General features: G+C 37.2%; 3 protein-coding genes across 6 annotated transcripts; 1 reads left to right on the forward strand and 2 right to left on the reverse strand.

Moving 5' to 3' along the window:
• Nucleotides 1-5,587: 5,587 nt before the first annotated feature.
• LOC110606446 (wall-associated receptor kinase-like 14) lies at nucleotides 5,588-9,050 on the reverse strand. Its single transcript, XM_043953240.1, has 2 exons — nucleotides 8,122-9,050; nucleotides 5,588-7,092 (listed from the first exon to the last, which is right to left on the reverse strand). The coding sequence occupies exons 1-2, from the start codon at nucleotides 8,831-8,833 to the stop codon at nucleotides 5,777-5,779; spliced, it is 2,028 nt and encodes a 675-aa protein (XP_043809175.1). The 5' UTR covers nucleotides 8,834-9,050; the 3' UTR covers nucleotides 5,588-5,776.
• Nucleotides 9,051-10,898: 1,848 nt separating this feature from the next.
• Nucleotides 10,899-12,747, forward strand: LOC110606445 (protein JINGUBANG). The gene has a single exon (XM_021745247.2). It carries the CDS (start codon nucleotides 10,995-10,997, stop codon nucleotides 12,387-12,389), a length of 1,395 nt encoding a protein of 464 aa, XP_021600939.1. The 5' UTR covers nucleotides 10,899-10,994; the 3' UTR covers nucleotides 12,390-12,747.
• A 598-nt stretch (nucleotides 12,748-13,345) lies between these two features.
• Nucleotides 13,346-19,207, reverse strand: LOC110606925 (inactive protein kinase SELMODRAFT_444075). Of its 4 annotated transcripts, none has more exons than XR_002486584.2 (9): nucleotides 18,930-19,206; nucleotides 18,694-18,827; nucleotides 17,732-17,826; nucleotides 15,630-16,666; nucleotides 15,317-15,477; nucleotides 14,840-14,916; nucleotides 14,378-14,699; nucleotides 13,995-14,249; nucleotides 13,346-13,696 (listed from the first exon to the last, which is right to left on the reverse strand). XR_002486584.2 is itself a non-coding variant. In XM_021745934.2 (8 exons), exons 1-8 carry the CDS (start codon nucleotides 19,114-19,116, stop codon nucleotides 14,106-14,108), a joined length of 2,112 nt encoding a protein of 703 aa, XP_021601626.1. In that variant the 5' UTR covers nucleotides 19,117-19,207; the 3' UTR covers nucleotides 13,771-14,105. The 4 variants fall into 4 exon arrangements, 2 of the variants coding, with proteins under 2 accessions (XP_021601626.1, XP_021601625.1); XR_002486583.2 differs by having other exon boundaries at nucleotides 13,346-13,765; XM_021745934.2 differs by lacking the exon at nucleotides 13,346-13,696 and having other exon boundaries at nucleotides 13,771-14,249; nucleotides 18,975-19,207.
• Between the last annotated feature and the right edge of the window lie 816 nt (nucleotides 19,208-20,023).

A 20,023-nucleotide genomic window follows, 5' to 3' on the forward strand; every position in this document is an offset into this window, starting at 1 on the left:
GCAATGGGCCAATGATTTACCAGATAGAACGAGATATAGCCGGGTACAAGCAAGGTAGTAATTCTGTGACAGAATACTACACAAGTTTGAAGAAGAAGTGGGATGAGCTATTGTGTTTAGCTCCACTGCCTGTTTGTTGTGAAACTGGTACCGTAATTACAGTTTATGACAGCAATAGGAGATTGATGCAATTTTTGATGGGATTAGGAGATGAGTATGACAACGTGAAGAATCAAATTCTTTTGCAAGATCCTTTACCGTCAATTAATAAAGCATACTCCATGATCATGAGTGTGGAGAAACAAAGAGAAGTGCAAATTGATAGCACATCTTCCTCTGAGACTGCTGCAGTAATGCTCACTAGAAGAAATTTTTCTGGAAACAGAAGCAACACGGGAACTGGAAATAACAGGGCTTCCTTTTCATCTCGAAAAGAGGACAAGAAGAAGCAATATTGTACCAATTGCAAAGGTGCAGGACACATAGTGGACGATTGCTTCAGTCTCCACGGATATCCAGATTGGTTCATTGAATTACAGAAGAAAAGAGGGGTGGACGTCAGAAAGTATCTCAGAGCTAATAATGTTACTCGTGTTGCAACTGATGAGACACCATTACAGCAGTCAGGACTGCAGCAGAAAGGAACTGATGGTCTCGATAAAGGGATGACAAATTTCTTGCAACAAGAATTTCAAAAATTCCTCAACTCCAGAAGTGGCAGTAATGATCAAGATGATGGAGATGTCAGACACGTGAATTTTGCAGGTACTTTACTCAATTCAGTTTTTACTAGTATTAATTTTAATTGCAAGGATAATTGGATAGTCGATTCGGGCGCAACTGATCATATCACACCCCACCTCAATTTTTATGATCAAGTTGTTAAATTACATCCACCAAAGACTATCCGACTGCCAGACAATTCAACCAGATTAGTAACACACATTGGAAATATTAAATTGAACTCCAGAGTTATTTTATACAATGTTCTATATGTTCCTTCGTTCAGTTGCAATTTATTGTCAGTCAGCTTGCTTGCTAGGACTTGTGGTTTATCTGCGCACTTATTCCCCGAATATTGTTTATTCCAGGATTTACAGACTAGAGAAGTATTGGCCAAAGGAACAGTGTTTGAAGATCTTTAGTATTTGATAGCAGATTCATTTAATAAACAGAGCAATTGCAATTCTGTTAGCCATTGTTCTGAGCATAATAACCATCTAGCTATGCTTTGGCATGCTAGATTAGGACATGTTTCTTTTAAAAGGTTGAAACATATAGATGGAGTTGCTAAATGTGATTATGCTGAGTTAATGTGTCCTATTTGTCCTGTTGCTAAGCAAACAAGGCTGTCTTTTCCTACAAGTATGATTTCCAGTGAGAATATATTTGATCTTATTCATGTTGATTTATGGGGTCCATATAAATTGAAGTCTATTACAAATGCGATCTACATGTTAACAATAGTTGATGATTATAGTCGTTTTTATTGGACTTATATGCTGAAAACTAAAGATCAGGTGTTGCTTGCATTGAAATCTTTTTTCCATTATGTGTTTACACATTTTGCTAAACGGACAAAGAACATTCGCACCAACAATGGTACTGAATTTGTTAATGTTGCATGTAGTACTTTCTTGCAAGACCAAGGCACTTTACATCAACGAACCTGTGTTTACACTCCACAACAAAATGGAGTTGTAGAACGGAAACACCGAACTCTTTTAAACATCGCCCGCACACTACTTTTCCAATCCAAATTACCTGCCATTTTCTGGTCTGAATTATTGTTAGCAGCCACCCATATTACCAATCGGTTGCCTTTCGAAAACTTACAGTGGCAAACTCCTTATGAAAGGTTACATGGTAAACAGGTTGATTATACTTATTTTCGGACAATTGGTTGTCTCTGTTATGCTACCAACACCAAACCACACAAACATAAATTTGATCCCCGGGCTTTCCCATGTGTTTTATTGGGTTATGCTCAAAACCAAAAAGCTTATAAACTCTACTGTTTGACTACTAAAGTCATTATTGTTTCACGAGATGTTATGTTTCAAGAAACTCTTTTTCCTTTTCATTATACCAAACCAGAGGATGTTACAGCTTTTGTTTTACCCACTTGTCTATTTGATACCAATTATACGCCCCACCAACAGCAATCTTCTATTAGTCCTGCTTCATCACCAAACACCGACCCACCACTTGAACTCGCACCGTTACCTAAAACTAATTCCGTGCCTTTGGGTCTTGATAATGATCTTCCTGACTGCTCTTCTTTTGATGCTGATAATACTGTGGGCACTGAAACTGATTTGGCTATGGGAACTGAAACTGATTTGGTTGTGGTACCTGCATCTCCACAACCGGTTCGTCGAAGTACACGACTGAGGAAAACTCCTGCCTGGTTGACTGATTATATTACCAATAATACATCAGATTCCAACATTCATTTTTCCTCCTCTCATATGTTTTTTATTGCCCAGCTATCTAAAATCAAAGAACCTTGCAATTATAATTATGCTAAAACTGATATGAATTGGGTAAATGCTATGCAAAACGAATTGGATGCTTTAGAACAAAATCATACATGGATTTTAACTGCTTTGCCTCCTAACGTTAAACCTGTTGGGTGTAAGTGGGTGTACAGGATTAAATATAATGCAGATGGGAGCATAGACAGATATAAAGCAAGGCTCGTCGCCAAGGGGTACAACCAGTTGCTTGGTCTCGATTACAATCAGACTTTCTCTCCTGTTGCCAAGTTAGTAACAGTAAGAATTTTCTTAACTGTGGCAGCCGCATATTCTTGGCCAGTGAAGCAACTTGATATCAATAATGCTTATTTGCACGGGTCCATTGATGAAGATATCTACATGCAAGTTCCTCCTGGTTATGGCAAAGCGGAGAAGGGCCAAGTTTGCAAATTGCAGCGATCACTTTATGGGTTGAAGCAAGCCGGCAGGCAATGGAATAAAGAATTGACAGTCAGTTTGATGACACAAGGTTTCAAACAATCTTCTTTCGATCATTGCTTGTTTACTAAGGGTCATGGCGGTTCTTTTATTGCTATCTTAGTTTATGTTGATGATTGTTTGATTACTAGTCCTTCGGCCACCTTAATTACTGATTTGCGGCATTTTTTGGATAAGAAATTCACTATTAAAGATCTCGGCGATGTTCAATATTTTTTGGGTATCGAGGTGGCACGTTTGGCATCAGGAATGTTGTTAACACAACATAAATTCATTACTGATATTATTCAGGATACAGGTTTGCAGGATGCCCGAATTACAGCTAGTCCGTATATTCAAGACATTAAAATGAGTAAAGATATGGGACAGCCATTGCAAGATGCTGAGATTTACCGGAGACTCATTGGTCGGTTGCTTTATTTATCCATGACCAGGCCTGATATTAGTTATGCAGTTCAGCAACTTAGCCAATATATGCAGGTTCCACATACTATGCATCTAAAAGCTGCTCTCACCGTGGTGAAATATTTGAAGGGAACTAGTTACATGAGATTATTTTTACCAGCAACAAATGATTTGAAACTCCGAGCCTTTTATGATGCTGACTGGGCATCTTGTGTTGATTCTCGTCGATCCGTTACCGGGTATTGTATTTTCTTAGGTACTTCATTGGTTTCCTGGAAGACTAAGAAACAGAATACGGTGAGTCGGTCTTCTGCTGAGTCGGAATATCGCGCCATGGCATCTACTGTGTGTGAGCTTTGGTGGTTATCTTCTCTTTTGACTGATTTTCATATTACTATTGTTCAACCGATACCGTTACATTGTGATAATAAGGCAGCCATACATATTGCTGCTAACCCAGTCTTTCATGAGAGGACAAAACACATTGACATTGATTGTCATGTGGTTCGTACTCAGCTGCAAGCAGGTTTCATTACCACTCCGTATCTTCCATCCTCCTTGCAGCTTGCCGACATGTTTACGAAACCTTTACCTTCTCATTCTTATTCTACATTTGTGTCCAAGCTTGGGTTGGTTGATTTCTTCCCAACACCAGCTTGAAGGGGGGGGGTGTAAAGGAAATCAGTTAGTCAATTTTGTATCTTAACTAACCCGTTAGAATAGCTCTACATCTAACTAAATGCTAGCACACACTCCTTCAATTCTTGGACTGTGGCTAGCTCAGGTTTTCTTTTGTATATATGTACATCAACAGTAACGATTTAAATATACAAAAATGGATTGAGGTTGCACCTGTTTATGCACCTCCACCAACTAAATTCTTAATTTATTTTTATTTTGTTGGATTCTTCAATCCTTTTCAGGTTGCTTACTCGTGGGATATCATCCCGCATCCATAGATTATGGTAATTTCAAAATGGAGTGTAACGGTCAGCTTTCCACTTAATGAAAAATCATTTCACATCCGCGAGTTACTGTAATTTTAAATTGTATATAATAGTTATCACAAAATTATTAAATAATTTGGATTAACTATTTTGAGTCAAGTGAAAAGTAGATCAAAAAATTATCTGAATCGCTAAACTATTTTAATTGGTATCAGAACCACCCTGAATCAGATAAATTATGCAGAACTAGTGGACCTGCAAGAAAAGAGCTACCCGTGAGAGACGAGATAGAACCGCTCGAGGTACTAACAAACCACAATATCCGAGAATTTGGTTCTGATTAGCAATTGTATCTGATTCAATTGCAACGACAACGTCATAAATTTAGCGAGATCAAATATAACGGTCAGCTGCCTACTTGTGGGAAATCATCCCATATTAGCAGATTACGACAATTTTGAGATCGAGTGTAATGGTCAGCTGCCTACTTGTGAAAAATCATTCCACATCGAATTACGACAATTTCAAGACCGAGTGTAACGGTCAATTGTCAATTTGTATTGGCGAATTATGGTAATTTCGAATCGTATATAATAGCCAGTACAAAACTATTAAATAACTTGATTCAACTATTTTGGATCAAATGAAAAAGTGAGTACAAAAATTATTTGAATCAATTTAAACCGGACCATTTTTGTTTACATATCCCATACGCACAGAAAGCAATTAGCTTTCCTTACTCTTTCGTAACAGTAAATAAATTATCCACCCCACTCCAAAGTAAGTACCTAAGCACAAATATTTTTTTTTTTCATTTTACTCCAAATAAGTAAAATATATTATATTAAATTAATGATTAGTGTTGATATTAGAGTAAGGGTATTTATGTCATTTACATTATTAAATTCATTAAAACAGTTTTACTTTTTAAAAATTTAAAATACCAATTAAACAAATTAAAATTTACTTTCCCATAAATAATTTTCTAGTGAATATACTTTTGAGTAAATATATTTTTTAAAAAACGAATTAGTAAAAATGAGGCCTAAATTTATGAGGGCATGAGGAGTGATACAAAAGTTTAAAGATGTAAATATTTTAGTGAGTAAGTTATACATTTTGCAGTGAAGAGAATAAAATCTGTGTTGTAGTTGTACATTTCCCATTAATAGATCGAATCTTATCAATTTCATAAACAAAATCTTATCTTTCCATAAAAGGCAAACGTGTATATGGAACTCTCCTACGTTTTTCTTGTTAACCTTTGCCTCAATGATTTTTTTTTTTAAAAAAAAGAAAATTATGATAAGTTTTCAGTCATTAATTACATGGATCTTTATAATAAGAGAATGCCAACACCTGTCCTGCTGACGGCTAATCGCCGTTCCTAATTCTTTATAATATAATTTAGGTTCTGTTTGGTTCAAACTTCATCCGACTGCTTGATCATGAGAGTGGGCTTTGTTCACTCAACCATGGATCTTGCACAGAAACAGGTGAATTGTCCTTCTCCATTTCCATGGACTTCTCACTATTGGCCTCTGCAAACAGAATTCTACTATTTTCCACCTGGGCTTTCTTATCAGTGGAGCAGAGTGGCTTCTCACTGATATTAGATGAAGAAGAGCTGCATGTTTCATTGGATGAAGATGTGCAATTTAGTTCCTCTGAAGGTGTCCATCTACTTAGCCTTATTTGCTCTAGTTCAGCTGCAACTTCCATCATTGAAGGTCTCATGTCTCTCTGAAATGCCAGGCACATAAATGCTAGTTCTGCCACTCTGTGCACACAATTAAGAGTCCAAGCATCACTGTGGATATCAAGGAATGGGTCTATAATCTCATCTAATCTCCCTTTTCCAATCCTGTCTGCAGCAAGAGCAGCCAAATTCACTTCATTTTGGGGCCTGGAAAAGTCTACCACCTTCAATGCTGTAATGATCTCGACAAGAACAACCCCAAAGCTATAAACATCACTTCTATCTGAAAGATGGAAGTTCTGATGGTATTGAGGATCAAGGTACCCTGGAGTTCCCTGTGGGGCTGTTGAGATATGGGATATTTCTGTTATGCCAAGTCTAGAAAGACCAAAATCTGCAACTTTGGACCTGTTATTGTAATCTAAAAGTATGTTGCTTGACTTGATATCTCTGTGAAATATTGGGGGGTGGATAGCAGAGTGGAGATGAGCTATTGCTTGAGCAGTTTCAGAAGCAATAGTGAGGCGAACCGGCCAGGCAAGTCCATCGCCTCTCTCTCTTTGTAAATGCTGGCACAATGTCCCGTTGGGCATGAATTCATAGACAAGAATTTGTTCACCATTCTCTATAGAGCAACCCAGGAGGCGAACTAAATTCGGGTGATTCACAGAAGAAATGAGTTTGATTTCATTCATGACTTGACCAATGGTGTCACTATCTCTATGTTTGATCCTTTTAATAGCAACCCATAAATCATTTTGGAGTTTACCAGCATAAACTGTTCCATATGCTCCAGTTCCAAGCCTTAGTCTCTCTGAGAAACTATTTGTGGCTGTCTCCATTTCCTTGTAGGGGTAGATGGGAATGTGGATGCCTGTAGTTTCGGCTAAGTGGAGTTCTGTGAAGCCTTTGGCTTTTGAAGTGAACCGTCTTCGAATGAAACAGCACAGCAGACCAAGGGTGACCATGAAAGCTATTCCAGCAGCAATTCCTCCAATTAAAACTGTGATTCTTGTCGCTCCTCCGCATTGCCCATTCAAATGATTTGCTAGATTGCAAGAGGCTGTGAACATACAAACAAACTAGTATTTAGCTTTTAGGAGACGGAGATTAGCAGCAGCAAGGGTCAGTTTGGAGTCTAAAAGTAATTTGTAAGCATGGAAACTAAAATATGCAATAGTAGATAATTGCACTAATTTCTTTATTATTATTTTAAAATAACTCTTGGGACCCCTGCTGGATTGGGCTATCTCATTAATACTCTGCATTTGTCACTTCTTAGGAAAATAACAAATAATAATATGACAATTTTACACGCTATGCTTTTAATAGCAACCCATAAATCATTTTCGAAAACCCAAGGAGTTTTCTTTTAATTATTTTTATTTTTATCAAAAATTTAAAAAACGGGTTCATTTTATATAATATTAAAAATTATTTTTAATTGAAAAAATTTAAAAATATGTTTATATTATCATTATTTTTTTAGAAAATATGTTTACTTTTTTTTATAATACTCTTTACTTTGATTTTTATATTAATTTTAAATAAAAAGAAAAATCATACATTTTATATTAATTTAAAATAAAAAATTATATATACTTAAATATATAAATATAATTATTAAAGATCGTATTTTATTAAATAAAGTCTATCCGTTCATAAAGTTTCATATTTTTTAATTTCTCAATATAATATAAAAAATAAATATTAAATTATTTTTTATTTCCTTTATAAAATTTTAAAAAATAGAAATTTTATTTTTATTTTTCAATTAGAGTAAAAAAAATTAAAATAAATATATTTTTTAATTTTTTTAAAAATAATAAAAAAATTTAAAAAAAAACATTTTAATATAGTAATAGAACCAAACTGATTTATTTAAAAAACAAGCTAAAAAAATTAAATTAAATTGATCCGTGATTTTTCAATTTTAACAGATTAGTGCACAACCCTACAGTATTCTGTACAGTTACTAAATATTTGATAATTCTCTCTGATATCTCTCTTAATAATATTTAAATAAAATATTTACAGAGGCGTTTTATTATTTTTGCAGAGTCAAAAGCAGCAATTGCTAAGTAAAACTGACCTTTTCTGCAGCCGGCACCATCTGCATATCCATCACCGTGAAAACCATTTTCGCACTGACATCGGTATCCGGGTCCAGCAGGAGTTATAACAACACCACTACAGTTGGCATGGTTAGAACAGTGACACTTATTCCCCTGAAGCCACCATCCTAGGTCCATCACCTGAATCTCCAACGACGTCACGCCGTTGAAAGATATGGATGACAAAAGAGACTGGCAGTTGCCAAGCCCATGACTACTTCTATCAAAGAAACCAGCAACACGGCCAGTAGTTAGATTAAAAAGGCAACTTAAGTGGCTTTCTTTCGAACAATTAAAAGACTCGAAATGAGTCGTCACATTTAAGGTAGTTATATTGCAAGCCCGGGAGCTGGAGCACTTGTGCAACAGGATGGCGTTGGTCGACGTGGGTGCGAAATTGCTTGTAAATAGTTCTCGGAAAGATTGGATTGAACGGTTGCATTTGGGTTCAACATGGATTCTTATTTTATCATGGGTTATATTTTGGACAGGAAACTCATTATTGACGAGGATGTCTCCATTTCTGGTGCAATTTAATTGGATTTTGCAACCAGGGGAGAATCCAAAAGGGTAAGGAAGATTGTTGGAACCGCATGTACGGTTGCACCAAGGGGAAGCTTGAGCTTTGATTATTGAAAGAATCAAGATTGAGAAGAAGAAGACGAGAGCATCTTCTTTTGACAGGATCATAGTTTTCAGAAGTTGGTCTCTTTGTGATAACCCAACAAGAATTTGATCAAATATAGGGAAGTTTGGATTATTGCAAGGGGAGAAGACCTCAACGGTAAAAGTAAATGAGTCTGCGTTCACAATGTGGATGAGATTGAAGATTGAAATTGTTGCTTGAAACACTGAAATTATGGTGCTGACTCAGGAAGAAGTAATTAACATCAACACTTTCTTTTGGTATAATTAAATATGGAAAAAGAAAGAATTCAAATAATGGTAGTGATGTGTTTGTCGCTATGAGTCTTTGCTCCGCAGAACATATAATTTTCCCTACAAGGTATGATATAGAGTGAGATGAGTTCACATGTAAGACGACAAATAAAACTAATAATCTACAGACGTGGAGAGTGAGGCAGAGGCAGAGGCAGAGGCAGGGCAGAGCCAGTCTTTCTTCTTTTCACACCACTTCTATTGCTTTTAATATACGTTTAACCCAAAAGTTTGAAGATTTTTTTAGAAAAAAATAAAATAACAAAAATCTGCTTTAAAATTAATAACTACACCTTATTTATATAATTATATAAAAAAAAACACTCTTACCAATCAAATTTAAATCTATAAATTAGCACTTTTATTTATGAGACGCTTCAATCTCAATAGTATTTTAATAAACACTTAAATTTTTTAAAATATTACTTTAAAATATTTAAATGAAAAAAAAGGTATTTGTAAACACTTGATTTTTTAAAACAAATTAAAATGAGGATACAAGTTGAAGTTAATACCCTAGAAATTATAGGAGATGATTTAAAGTTAAATGGAAATTCATCCTATTAAATTTAAGATGAGAATCAGTCAATAATTTAAGAATTTAAACTGTATATAAAAAATGCCAAAAATTTGATTGGTTCTCTGCTCCAATGACAATAACGGAATAGCCAGTTTGATTACGATTAAACAATTCATCTTAAATCAATAATTGAATTGCTCGGAACCGAAATAAAAATCATTGAATATGAAATCTGTAGTCATATAAATACAGCTCTGTATGTGGCACGACAAATTAAGAAAAGAAATTACAAAGAAAACAATCACATTAATAAAAAAAAGGAATAAAATATATAGTAGCTGGGATGTATACTTTGGTAGCAGTTACGTTTGTCAAGAATGACGGTGAAGCAAAAGGATCACCTACCCAAGTCGGTTTTGGATGAAACGGGAAAGCCAAAGAAACCTTGCACAGCAACCCGCACCTTGTTGTGGCGCTTACACCGTCAAATTCACCACAGGACCATCTCTTTGTCTAGCGCACATGACTAGTGACGGGTACTGAACTTAAGATTTTTAGGTCTTCTTCATCTTCTTTGGAATTATATTTGTTGGTGTTGTTTTTAGCTTATGAGAGAGTAGGTTGGATTTTAAATACTAAAAAGATATTAGTAAAGAGTGTACAAAGAATTTAGTAATGAGTGAAGAACTCGTGTATTTATAGAGTAAGTTAATTGGTTAGATTCATAGTTCATAACTATATAAACAAACCTTCGTTATAGCAAGATGTTAAATTTTTTATTCTAAATAATAATTTTTAATATCTTTTAAGATATTTTCAATAATAATTCAAATTGAAATAATAATGAAGTCCAAAAAGATATATTGTTGTGAAGCAATCAATGCTTTACTATATTTGCTACGGGGTCTTTACACGTGGTAAACAAAAAGCATTACTGACATGGTCTTGAATTATGATTGGCCCCCATACAGTACACAGGTGTCATCTACTTTTATATAATAAAATTAAAATTAATTATAAGAGGTGAGGTCCGTGATGAAAACTTGTGAAAAAATAGAAAGTAATAAAACCACAGAAATAATTAGCAATTAAAGTAACAACCACAGAAATAAAACAACCATACTTAGATAATTAAGTCAACCCTTTTGTTATTATTAGTATCCAGCCAAATCTCTGTGCGTCTCCAAGCTAACGGTGACGTCTTAACGGGACACGTGTCACAAGCTCTTATCCCTTGTGTTGTATTACCATTCCTTTCCCGCTATTTAGTTGTTAGTACAATCGCTGTCTCCTCTCCCGCCTTCAACTAATTCGTTTTGGGCATCCTCAACTTCCTCTCGCTTCCCTTTCAGTTTTTCATTTCTCCTTTTATCTGTTGTTACTTAAATTGAAATGCCAGACGACGGAGGTGATCGTGCTAAATCTGTTGATACTGGGAGGGGCATACCCAGATCGAAAGTTGGTAATATTTTGCATTCTGATCCTAACATGTCTTCCACCATCCATGATAATGACGATTTTTCTATTCGTAATAGCAGCGCTTCGGCTGTGGCTCCTGGGTCTTTCGACTCTAATAGATTAAGCTGTGAAGGGTCTCCTATGACCATGTCACCCTGGAATAATACAACTTCTAGCAACAAATCTCCATGGAATCCTTTTGACGAAAATCTTTCACAGAATGGACTTATCGGTTCTCTTGTTCGTGAAGAGGGTCATATTTACTCATTGGCTGCCACTAAGGATCTTCTTTACACTGGTTCAGATAGCAAGAACATTCGAGTGTGGAAGAATTTGAAAGAGTTTTCTGGGTTTAAGTCCAGCAGTGGTTTGGTGAAGGCGATTATAATATTAGGGGAGAAGATTTTCACGGGTCACCAAGACGGGAAGATTCGTGTTTGGAAGGTTTCTCCAAAGAATCCAAGCGTACACAAGCGCTCTGGAACTTTACCAACATTAAAGGACATATTCAAAAGCTCCATCAAGCCAAGCAATTACATCCAAGTTCGAAACCACCGAACCGCACTCTGGATCAAACATTCTGATGCCGTTTCGTGCTTGAGCTTTAACGAAGATAATACCCTTTTGTACTCTGCTTCCTGGGACCGAAGCTTCAAAGTGTGGAGAATCTCAGACTCTAAATGCCTGGGATCTGTCAGCGCTCACGACGACGCTGTTAACTCCATCGTAGCAAGCAGCGAAGCCATGGTGTTTACAGGCTCAGCTGACGGAACTGTCAAAGTGTGGAAAAGGGAACAGCATGGCAAAACTACCAAGCACAATATGCTTCAAACGTTGCTGAAACAAGAGTGCGCGGTTACAGCTTTGGCCGTTAACCCCTCCGGTTCGGTGCTTTACTGTGGTTCCAGTGATGGGGTGGTGAATTTTTGGGAACGCGAAAAGCAGTTGGCCCACGGTGGGGTCCTTAAGGGCCACAAGCTTGCGGTTCTGTGCCTCGCGGCTGCAGGGAATTTGTTGTTCAGCGGATCAGCGGATAAGAGCATCTGCGTGTGGAGGAGAGAGGGAAGTATTCACATGTGTCTTTCAGTGCTGACTGGGCACACCGGGCCCGTCAAGTGCTTGGCGGTGGAGGAAGATCGCGAGCAATCAAAAGATGGAGATCAACGTTGGGTGGTGTACAGTGGGAGCCTGGATAAGTCCATTAAGGTTTGGAGCGTTTCTGAGTTGGCTCCTGATGTTAATCAGATGGCCGTGATGCCACAACAACAAATGCCTGATGAGGAACCTGCACCGTCCGATGGAATCGACGGAGCCGGCGGTAATATATAGTCATACGGGACTATTCGATCTTCAGTGGAGCATAACTAGTAATGCACGAGTCTTTAAAGATCTCAAAATTGCCCAGCGAGACGTGGTGGGTGTGGTTGAAGTGGAGTTGATTTGCTCGCGGAGAAGAAAAAAGGATTTGCATTCATGAGTCATGACGAATTTGGTTTTGTATATTGTGTGGCTAATATTTAATAGCTTACTGCTGAGATTGTAAAGTTTCCTCTGTATTTTTTTGTGATTTTATGATTCCAGGTGAGAATTTGCAGGGGGGGCTGTGTACAAGCTGATTTTAATAAATGTATAATTATGTATTTTCAGTGAATTTCTTATTTGCAATGAACCTTTATATTTGTTTACACTTTGAAATTTGTTTATCAAATTTTTAGCATTTTTCAATTGTGAAATTGGTTTATGTCCATTAATTGCTTTGCACCTACTTTGCTGATTTTAACTTCCTCGTCAAAAGCCCTGACTAGAGCAGAGAGGAGAAGGTTTACCTTATGGGACTACTGTTTTAACAATTGTGTTACTTTTGAGATTGATTCAGTTGTACAAGTGCAATTAATGGTAGATGAGGGTTGTAAGTTTAGCAATGACAGCTGCAAATTTCGTTCCATTCCTCGTAAAATTACAGTTTTGTTGGGTTTGCTGGTACAACACACAAGCCTGCATGCTGAAACTTCAGTCCCGGCCGAAAGTTTGTCTTAAAGAGTATATTTGAAGCAAAGCCCAGTAATTGAAGGCAATTCTCTACTTCATACTTTGGCCTAGGTAACTATCAACCATGAGACAACTAAAAGGGTTCGCAAGGCGCATCCAAGATGCTGGAGCGCTCGCTCATGAATCATGGTTGCGCTTTATTTAATTTTTTTACTCAAATCAATTGGTGAAATACTGACTCGAGTGTGTTATAATGCTGCGAAAGGCACATAACCTTGTAGTTTTCAAGAATGACTAGAGAGGAAAATAATATCCATAGACATTTCATGTACGAAGTAAGCTCTTCCAAAAATAGAAGTTGCGTTGGGTGAATGGACCGAGTAATCAGGAAATGTGTCATAACGCTACAGGGTCAGAAAGAAAGATGCGGCATCAAAATCGTAGTCATGTGCTTACGGCTCTAAACTTCTAAACATATTTCCTCCAGCATTAGTTAATATTATACCAAATCTCATTAATTGAACATGGTAACCACTCGAAAGCGAACACAAGGACTGCTGAAGATTATTTTGAGCAATAACTCTTACGGTAGAATTTAAGGGATTATGAAGCAGAGAGGGCTATCTGCCCGGCTTCCTGCTGTCCTGCTGTGGTGTTGCCCAATCATAAGATCAAGAAAAAGAACAGCACCGTTAAGCATAAAGTCCAAGAAGCAGCTGCGAAAGCACAAAAGAACACTATAACTACTACTTTCATGGATTTACACTTTCTTTTATTGTCATATTAGCAGTAAAGAATAACTGAACTACAAACACAAACATGCAAGTGATTCTTTCTTTACAGCTTACTATGTGATTTATATAAGAACCTAATGATATGGTGATAAAAGGATTGCATCAGGGAAGAAACTCAGGTAGCATGTCTGCAACTGGGAAAGCAACTTACTATGGAAGAAAAATGATCGCTTCAGAACTATGCACAGAGAACACACTCTCAAGTCAGCGCATTTGGTATGTGGCAGTTACTATCAACTGCCAGTTAGTGTAGAATCAACTTTTAATGAGAAAGCTTGCGAGAGTGACTTATTTTATCTTCCTTGTGTAAGCTCAGACCTCGCAAATGGCCACTTCTACTACCAGCTGGATTCATGTCCAAGCCCAAAGAATGTACCAGATCTCCTCCTTCAAGTATTCTAAGGACCTGGTAATTCACATTCAGTCCTCATTTCAGAGAATGGCTCTAAGAAGCAGGTATAAAAAGTACACATTTTTATAAAGGGAACCATGTGTTGGAAAATAAAACAGAAATAATGGGATAAGTAAGCAAACCTTTGACATTGCAGGTCTGGATTCTGGATCTGGATGTAAGCACAAAAAAGCGGCTTGACCCATAGCCTTTAGTTGATGGGAAAATTCATGGCCTTTCTCAGTGGCCAAGTATGGATCCAGTAATCGATATATACTTTGCAAGACATGGCTTGGTTCTAGTGCAGCAAGAGTGTGCAAGTCAGATAAGAAATGCTGTCCCTCATAAAGATGGATCTCACTCATTCTTTGCCCCGTCATTAGTTCTAACAAAACCACTCCAAATGCATAAACATCAACTTTCTGTGTAATTTTTCCACCGTTGATGTACTCTGGAGCTAGATACCTGGAATTAATCAAATTACAAATATATGATAAGTGCATCCTTTAAAGATTATTGGAAAAATCAATACGACAGAAGTCACAAATGCTACAAAGAAGATTCAACAGAACTGGCCACAAAAAGAAAGCAGAATATGCAAGTACCCTGAAGTTCCGATGACTCGTCCCCCTGTACTAATATTCCATTCAGAAAGCCACCTAGCAAGCCCAAAATCAGCAACCTAAACACCAAGGCAGTAAAGCATGGCAAAACTTCCATCAGTGTTAATTCAATTATGGTAGTGCAATTTCACGATAACAAGTGGAGTCCCCTTTATAATGCAGAGCATTTCATGTTTTAAATTTGAGTCCTTACAATAAGTTACCACAATAAAAGAGGTGTTGGCATTCATAACAAACTAGCTTTTAATGAGATATTCTAATGACAACAGTGTAGTTTGGATAAGATAATTGATGACTCAAATAGGCACCTTTAGTGCCTAAAGCAACACAGTCAGAAATTTGAAGACTCAAATAGCATATTATAGCACATTCAAATAACCAGGCTTCAAGGTTCTATCAATCTAAATGGTAAAAACATCATACTTCTCTGAAAAAACCAGGCAAAGTTAAATAAAGTACCAGGGGTTCAAAATCATGCGTTATGAGTATATTATTGGGCCTCATGTCTCTATGCACTATACAACCCACTCTACAATCTTCATGAAGATATCTTAAGCCCCTAGCTGTCCCAATTCCTACTTTCATCCGTGAGTGCCAATCTAGAGGTGCTTTCTTGTTTCCTGTTCATCACAATCAGAATGACAACCCATCTATGTTATGTAGCCAAAATTTAATAACCAGACAAACGCATAGTGAGAAAGAAGAAAGACAGTAAACCATCATGAGAAGTACTTGTGAATAATTCTGTATTAAGAAAAGAGAATGTGATTACCGTGCAAATGAAAGTCCAAGGAGCTATTGCATATGTACTCATAGACCAACATTCTCTTCTTGCCATCAATACAAAATCCAATCAACATCACAACATTTCTATGTTGTGCACAGCTCAATACCCTCACTTCCCTGCAGAAATCAGCATCTTCTTGAGAGTTGCCAGACTTTAACAGCTTCACTGCAACCACCTGACCATCCCCTAATACCCCTCTATAAACGTAGCCAAAGCCTCCTTCAGCCAGGAAATTCATATCTGAAAATCCTTCTGTGGCCTTCTCTAGCTCCTTGTAAGAAAATTGCCTTGGAGGTTTTCCAAAAACTGGAGCCTTGTGTTGACACAGTGAGCATAAAGGAGGAGGCATTGAAGATGTTCTACCCAAGGAAACTGCATTTCTTATACTTGAGGTTGCAGTGTATTCCTTTTGATGGATACGGCTGAACTCAGCTATACCAGCCCTAGAATCTTGATCATACTGCACAAATTTGTCAAGTAGAGTTCCAGAAGCTTTGGATCTACTTTTCGAAGTATTTTGATTCTGGGTTCTTGGGCACTTCTCATCAACAAGGTGGTTTTGGGGAATCCACAATACACTATTTTTATTACTAGCTACAGAAGATGTTGGGTTTGCTGACAGAGTGATAAGCCTATCATATGAACAATGAGCTGCAAGTGAGTCATCAGAGTCATTTTGATTATCTTCTGGTGCATATTTTCCTTTATTTGTTCCTTCGAAAAGGGGATTTTGTTTATAAATGAGAAAAAGGGGTGTTGTTGAGTCACAACTTGATAACGAATCGTCTCTGGTTCTCGAGTAGGAAGTACTCGACTCCTCAGGGCTGCTCACTGGTGTAGAATGCTTCATCCTGTGTCCTCCAAAATCCCTTTCTGGCGAAGAGGCAGCAGAATAGTATGGGGTTTGGACTTCATCTGAGGATCCTAAATTAAGCCTAAGGACTTTTGCTTGAGAACCTTTCATCACCACAATATTGCAGCGAAGCTCCTCTATGCAATGCCTTAGCTCTTGCTTTAATTTTCTGTTTTATCACATAAATATGTGAGGCATGAAATACAATTCAAACTCAAATTTTCTAACGCAAGGAAAAAGAACCACAGCATTCAGGTATCCGTAAGTTGATAATATGAATGATTAAACAGCTAAATGTGGATCAATAATTTTTATTTATGGCCAGTAATTTGCAACACCATTTTACCTGTTGCAAAGAATACAACAGAAACTCATCATGCGCTTAGTGAAATCAATTTGAGTAAGACAATCACTGTAACATAAAGGCACTAATGAAGACTAGGCAGTGAAATTCATCATGGTTAACAGATCAAAAAAAAAAAGAAGAAGAAAACAGTTTATTGATGTAAATTCATCATATTCAATTCACCATTATCAAGCTGTAAAGGATCCACACTTGTATCAGACAGTACTCAGTAGGCTGCATCGACACTGGAAATAGAAATGGTCAGGCCAAGGGTCAATTAGCACAGATCTCTTCGGTTATATCCCATAGGAGATTGTATTTAAAAAGCAAACCATAAGGTATGCCGCTGTGGGATTTTCCAAGACTAAATTAATAACATTTATAAAACTAAATACAAACTGATAATGATGAAGAACGCAATAAGTTGGTTTTTATTAGGTATGTTTACATCCTTAACTAATCCAGGCTAGGGTATGAAGACACCAATTTTTCATCAGGCATGATCTGCACAATAATTCACCAATGCTCCAAGAGGCACATTGGCAGGTATAGCTTAACCATGAGGACCTGAAGGCCAAATTTACATATACATTAATCTCATTGGCTGACTCGTCTTTAGGCGGGTCCTTGCTAAATGCACAAGTTATTGATCGATTAGTTATTCGGCATGTTAAAAAAAAAACATCTTTTGTCAGTCTAGTCAGCTCACCAGCAGTCAGCAGAATCTTAATATCCAAGTCATGGTTCTACTATTAAGAAGCATGGCCGCATTAATAAAAACTACTTCCACAAGCGAAGGAGTTACCAATGGGGGGAAGATAAGTATAAATCAATTATTATGTCATAGCTCAGAAATAAGAAATAATACTTTTTTTAATGTATAATTACTTGTCCAGTACAACCCAGTTGGCTCCGTTACGCCTTGCTTCAGCTGCAACAGCACTGCCAGATTTGCTTGACACAACCTTAATCCTCACTCCCACCTACAGTCAACAGACAATCATCAACTATTTCAAAGGATTGCAAATAAAATATAGTTAAGCAACGTATCAACACATAAGACTCAACTCAAATGCAAACACCAATATGGCAAAACTCTTATTCACACACCATTTTCCTGTTGAGAAATTTCTTTCTCTTCTTTTTTTTTCAAAAAGAGAATTTCTTAATTTTTAGTTCTCCAACATTTCAAAAGACTAAGGTACACATAGAAGACATTGCCATAAAAATTAGAATATATCACTCCGCATCTCTGAACCCAAATAAAGTAAATCAATTTTAATAACTTATTCTCATTTTTCCAAGTAATTTTAACAGTAATTTTCAATCACACGTAGGAATGTATAAAAATTGGGGAAGCATGAATATGTGTTTTACCATACAACTAGAGTTGAAATCTATATTCCTAGTATAATAAATAATGATCCACTCGGAGCCCAACGCACCATAAGATTCCCGTGGCCCCTACTTGACCTCGAAATTTGAAACATGAAATTCCAGAGCACATGCCTTTCCTATCATTAAACTTAATTTGTTTGTTTTTCACAGCAGGCTTTGCCTCAAGGCCTTTTCAGGCAAAAGTTATGAACAATAGTGATATAGTTAATAGAAGTCCAGTGCCAGTCTTACTCTCCCCACCCCTTCCCCCCGCTCAATCACTGTCTCTCGGAGCAATATCAATCGCTAATTCTCTTGCTCGTTTGGACCGTAAGGCAAGGGCGACAAACATTGGTATTTTGAAAAAGAAAAAGATTTTAACAGGTTAATGAAAGATAGTAACAAATAATGCGAATAGTCCGTGGACAACTGTATTGAACTTGACGTTGGCAAATACGTAAATTCGAGCTTACCTCAACTTGGTTATGAAACTGAAGCACCATCTGAGAACAGGACTCGGATATTTCACAAACGCGGTCCGGCAGCCTTTCCTTCTGACTACTCCCACAATCGCCAGTAAATCTCGGAAAGCTCCAGAATCGCTTACCTAAAAAACACACATTAGCGAGCGTTAATCCACAATTCATAAGTGAACAAAGGAATTCCACTCCAAATTGCGCATGATCCGAAGTTTAAATTGCATAATCACCGGTTTTGCAGTTAGAATAGACGGCGAGCAAGGATATGCAATCACCAGGATGGACAACGTGAGTCAGAGCCCAAGCTAGTGCAGTCTTGGATATCACTTTCTCTGCTTTCACGGCGACCACCACTTTATCCGCCGGTCCGTAGGCGTCGCGTTGGATACAACGGGGTTCAATTTTCCCTGGAAACATTTGATGGATTGATTATAGGTGCCGGGAAAATTGGGAGGAACCTACAATTTAACTACGAAATTCAGCTCTCCTGTTCTATTATATGCCATCGCTAGCAGATGACAGATGGCTGATTTCTTAAAGCGCTCTACATTGAAGGGCAATATTGTAATTTAAAACAATGATGTTTGACTACGATTAGCGCCTTAGCGCATACCACGTGTGCATTTATCTCTATAAAAAGAATTACTTTTTTTTAAACGATATGTACATATTACTGAAATTATCATTTAAATTCATTAATATTTAGTTTATAGATAATTAAATTCGTACAAAAATGAAAAAAAAAAGCAAATATTATAGAGTAAGGTCTAAACGGAAGAGTGCAGTTTTCTTAATTACAGGTTAAGTTCTTTAGCTTCGAATTTGAGAAAAATAAAAGAAATAAAGAAACATTCACTGGGTGTGAGGATGGGGTTAAGGTGTGGACCAATTGGTTTTAGAGATGACAGAGACGCCCATGCAATGCAACAGTGAATTGACAGGATTTAATCGGAAAGCGGTGTCGTCCCTGGTCCGTTCTTCGCTGGATCTATAAGACACATTGGCACGTAAAGAGACAAATGTAGAAGGATCCCTTCAAGTTTTATTTATACTGTGTTTTTTTCTTAAAGGGTAAATGCGGAATTGCATTAAAATGGTGTGACGTTGACCATCCCTGGCGAGGGGAGTAGGACCAGCTGCAAAAACATCCGATAGCATATGATGATGCCTGGCACAAGGGGTGATGGGGAGTTGGTAGACAAGGATGCATGAATATGAGATCAGACGGTTGAGACGTTGCGAATTGAGATGAAAAGCAATGATATGCATGAAATAGTGCATAGGAGAGAAGGTGTGAGCAGAAACAGCATGTGGTTACATTAAA

This window comes from Manihot esculenta, chromosome 18 (assembly GCF_001659605.2).
Source record: "Manihot esculenta cultivar AM560-2 chromosome 18, M.esculenta_v8, whole genome shotgun sequence".
In the NCBI taxonomy this organism is placed as follows: Eukaryota; Viridiplantae; Streptophyta; class Magnoliopsida; order Malpighiales; family Euphorbiaceae; genus Manihot; species Manihot esculenta.

What these genes read in the sequence shown, in the direction of transcription:
- LOC110606445 (XM_021745247.2), top strand. Translation starts at nt 10,995, where the DNA reads ATGCCAGACGACGGAGGTGATCGTGCTAAATCTGTTGATACTGGGAGG.
- LOC110606925 (XM_021745933.2), bottom strand. Translation starts at nt 19,116, where the DNA reads ATGTTTCCAGGGAAAATTGAACCCCGTTGTATCCAACGCGACGCCTAC. An exon ending in CTATTCTAACTGCAAAACCG is followed by an intron (nt 18,828 to 18,929) that starts GTGATTATGCAA and finishes TGTGTTTTTTAG; the next exon opens with GTAAGCGATTCTGGAGCTTT. An exon ending in AACTGGGTTGTACTGGACAA is followed by an intron (nt 16,667 to 17,731) that starts GTAATTATACAT and finishes GTGATAAAACAG; the next exon opens with AAAATTAAAGCAAGAGCTAA.
- LOC110606446 (XM_043953240.1), bottom strand. Translation starts at nt 8,833, where the DNA reads ATGATCCTGTCAAAAGAAGATGCTCTCGTCTTCTTCTTCTCAATCTTG. An exon ending in TGGTGCCGGCTGCAGAAAAG is followed by an intron (nt 7,093 to 8,121) that starts GTCAGTTTTACT and finishes GTATGTTCACAG; the next exon opens with CCTCTTGCAATCTAGCAAAT.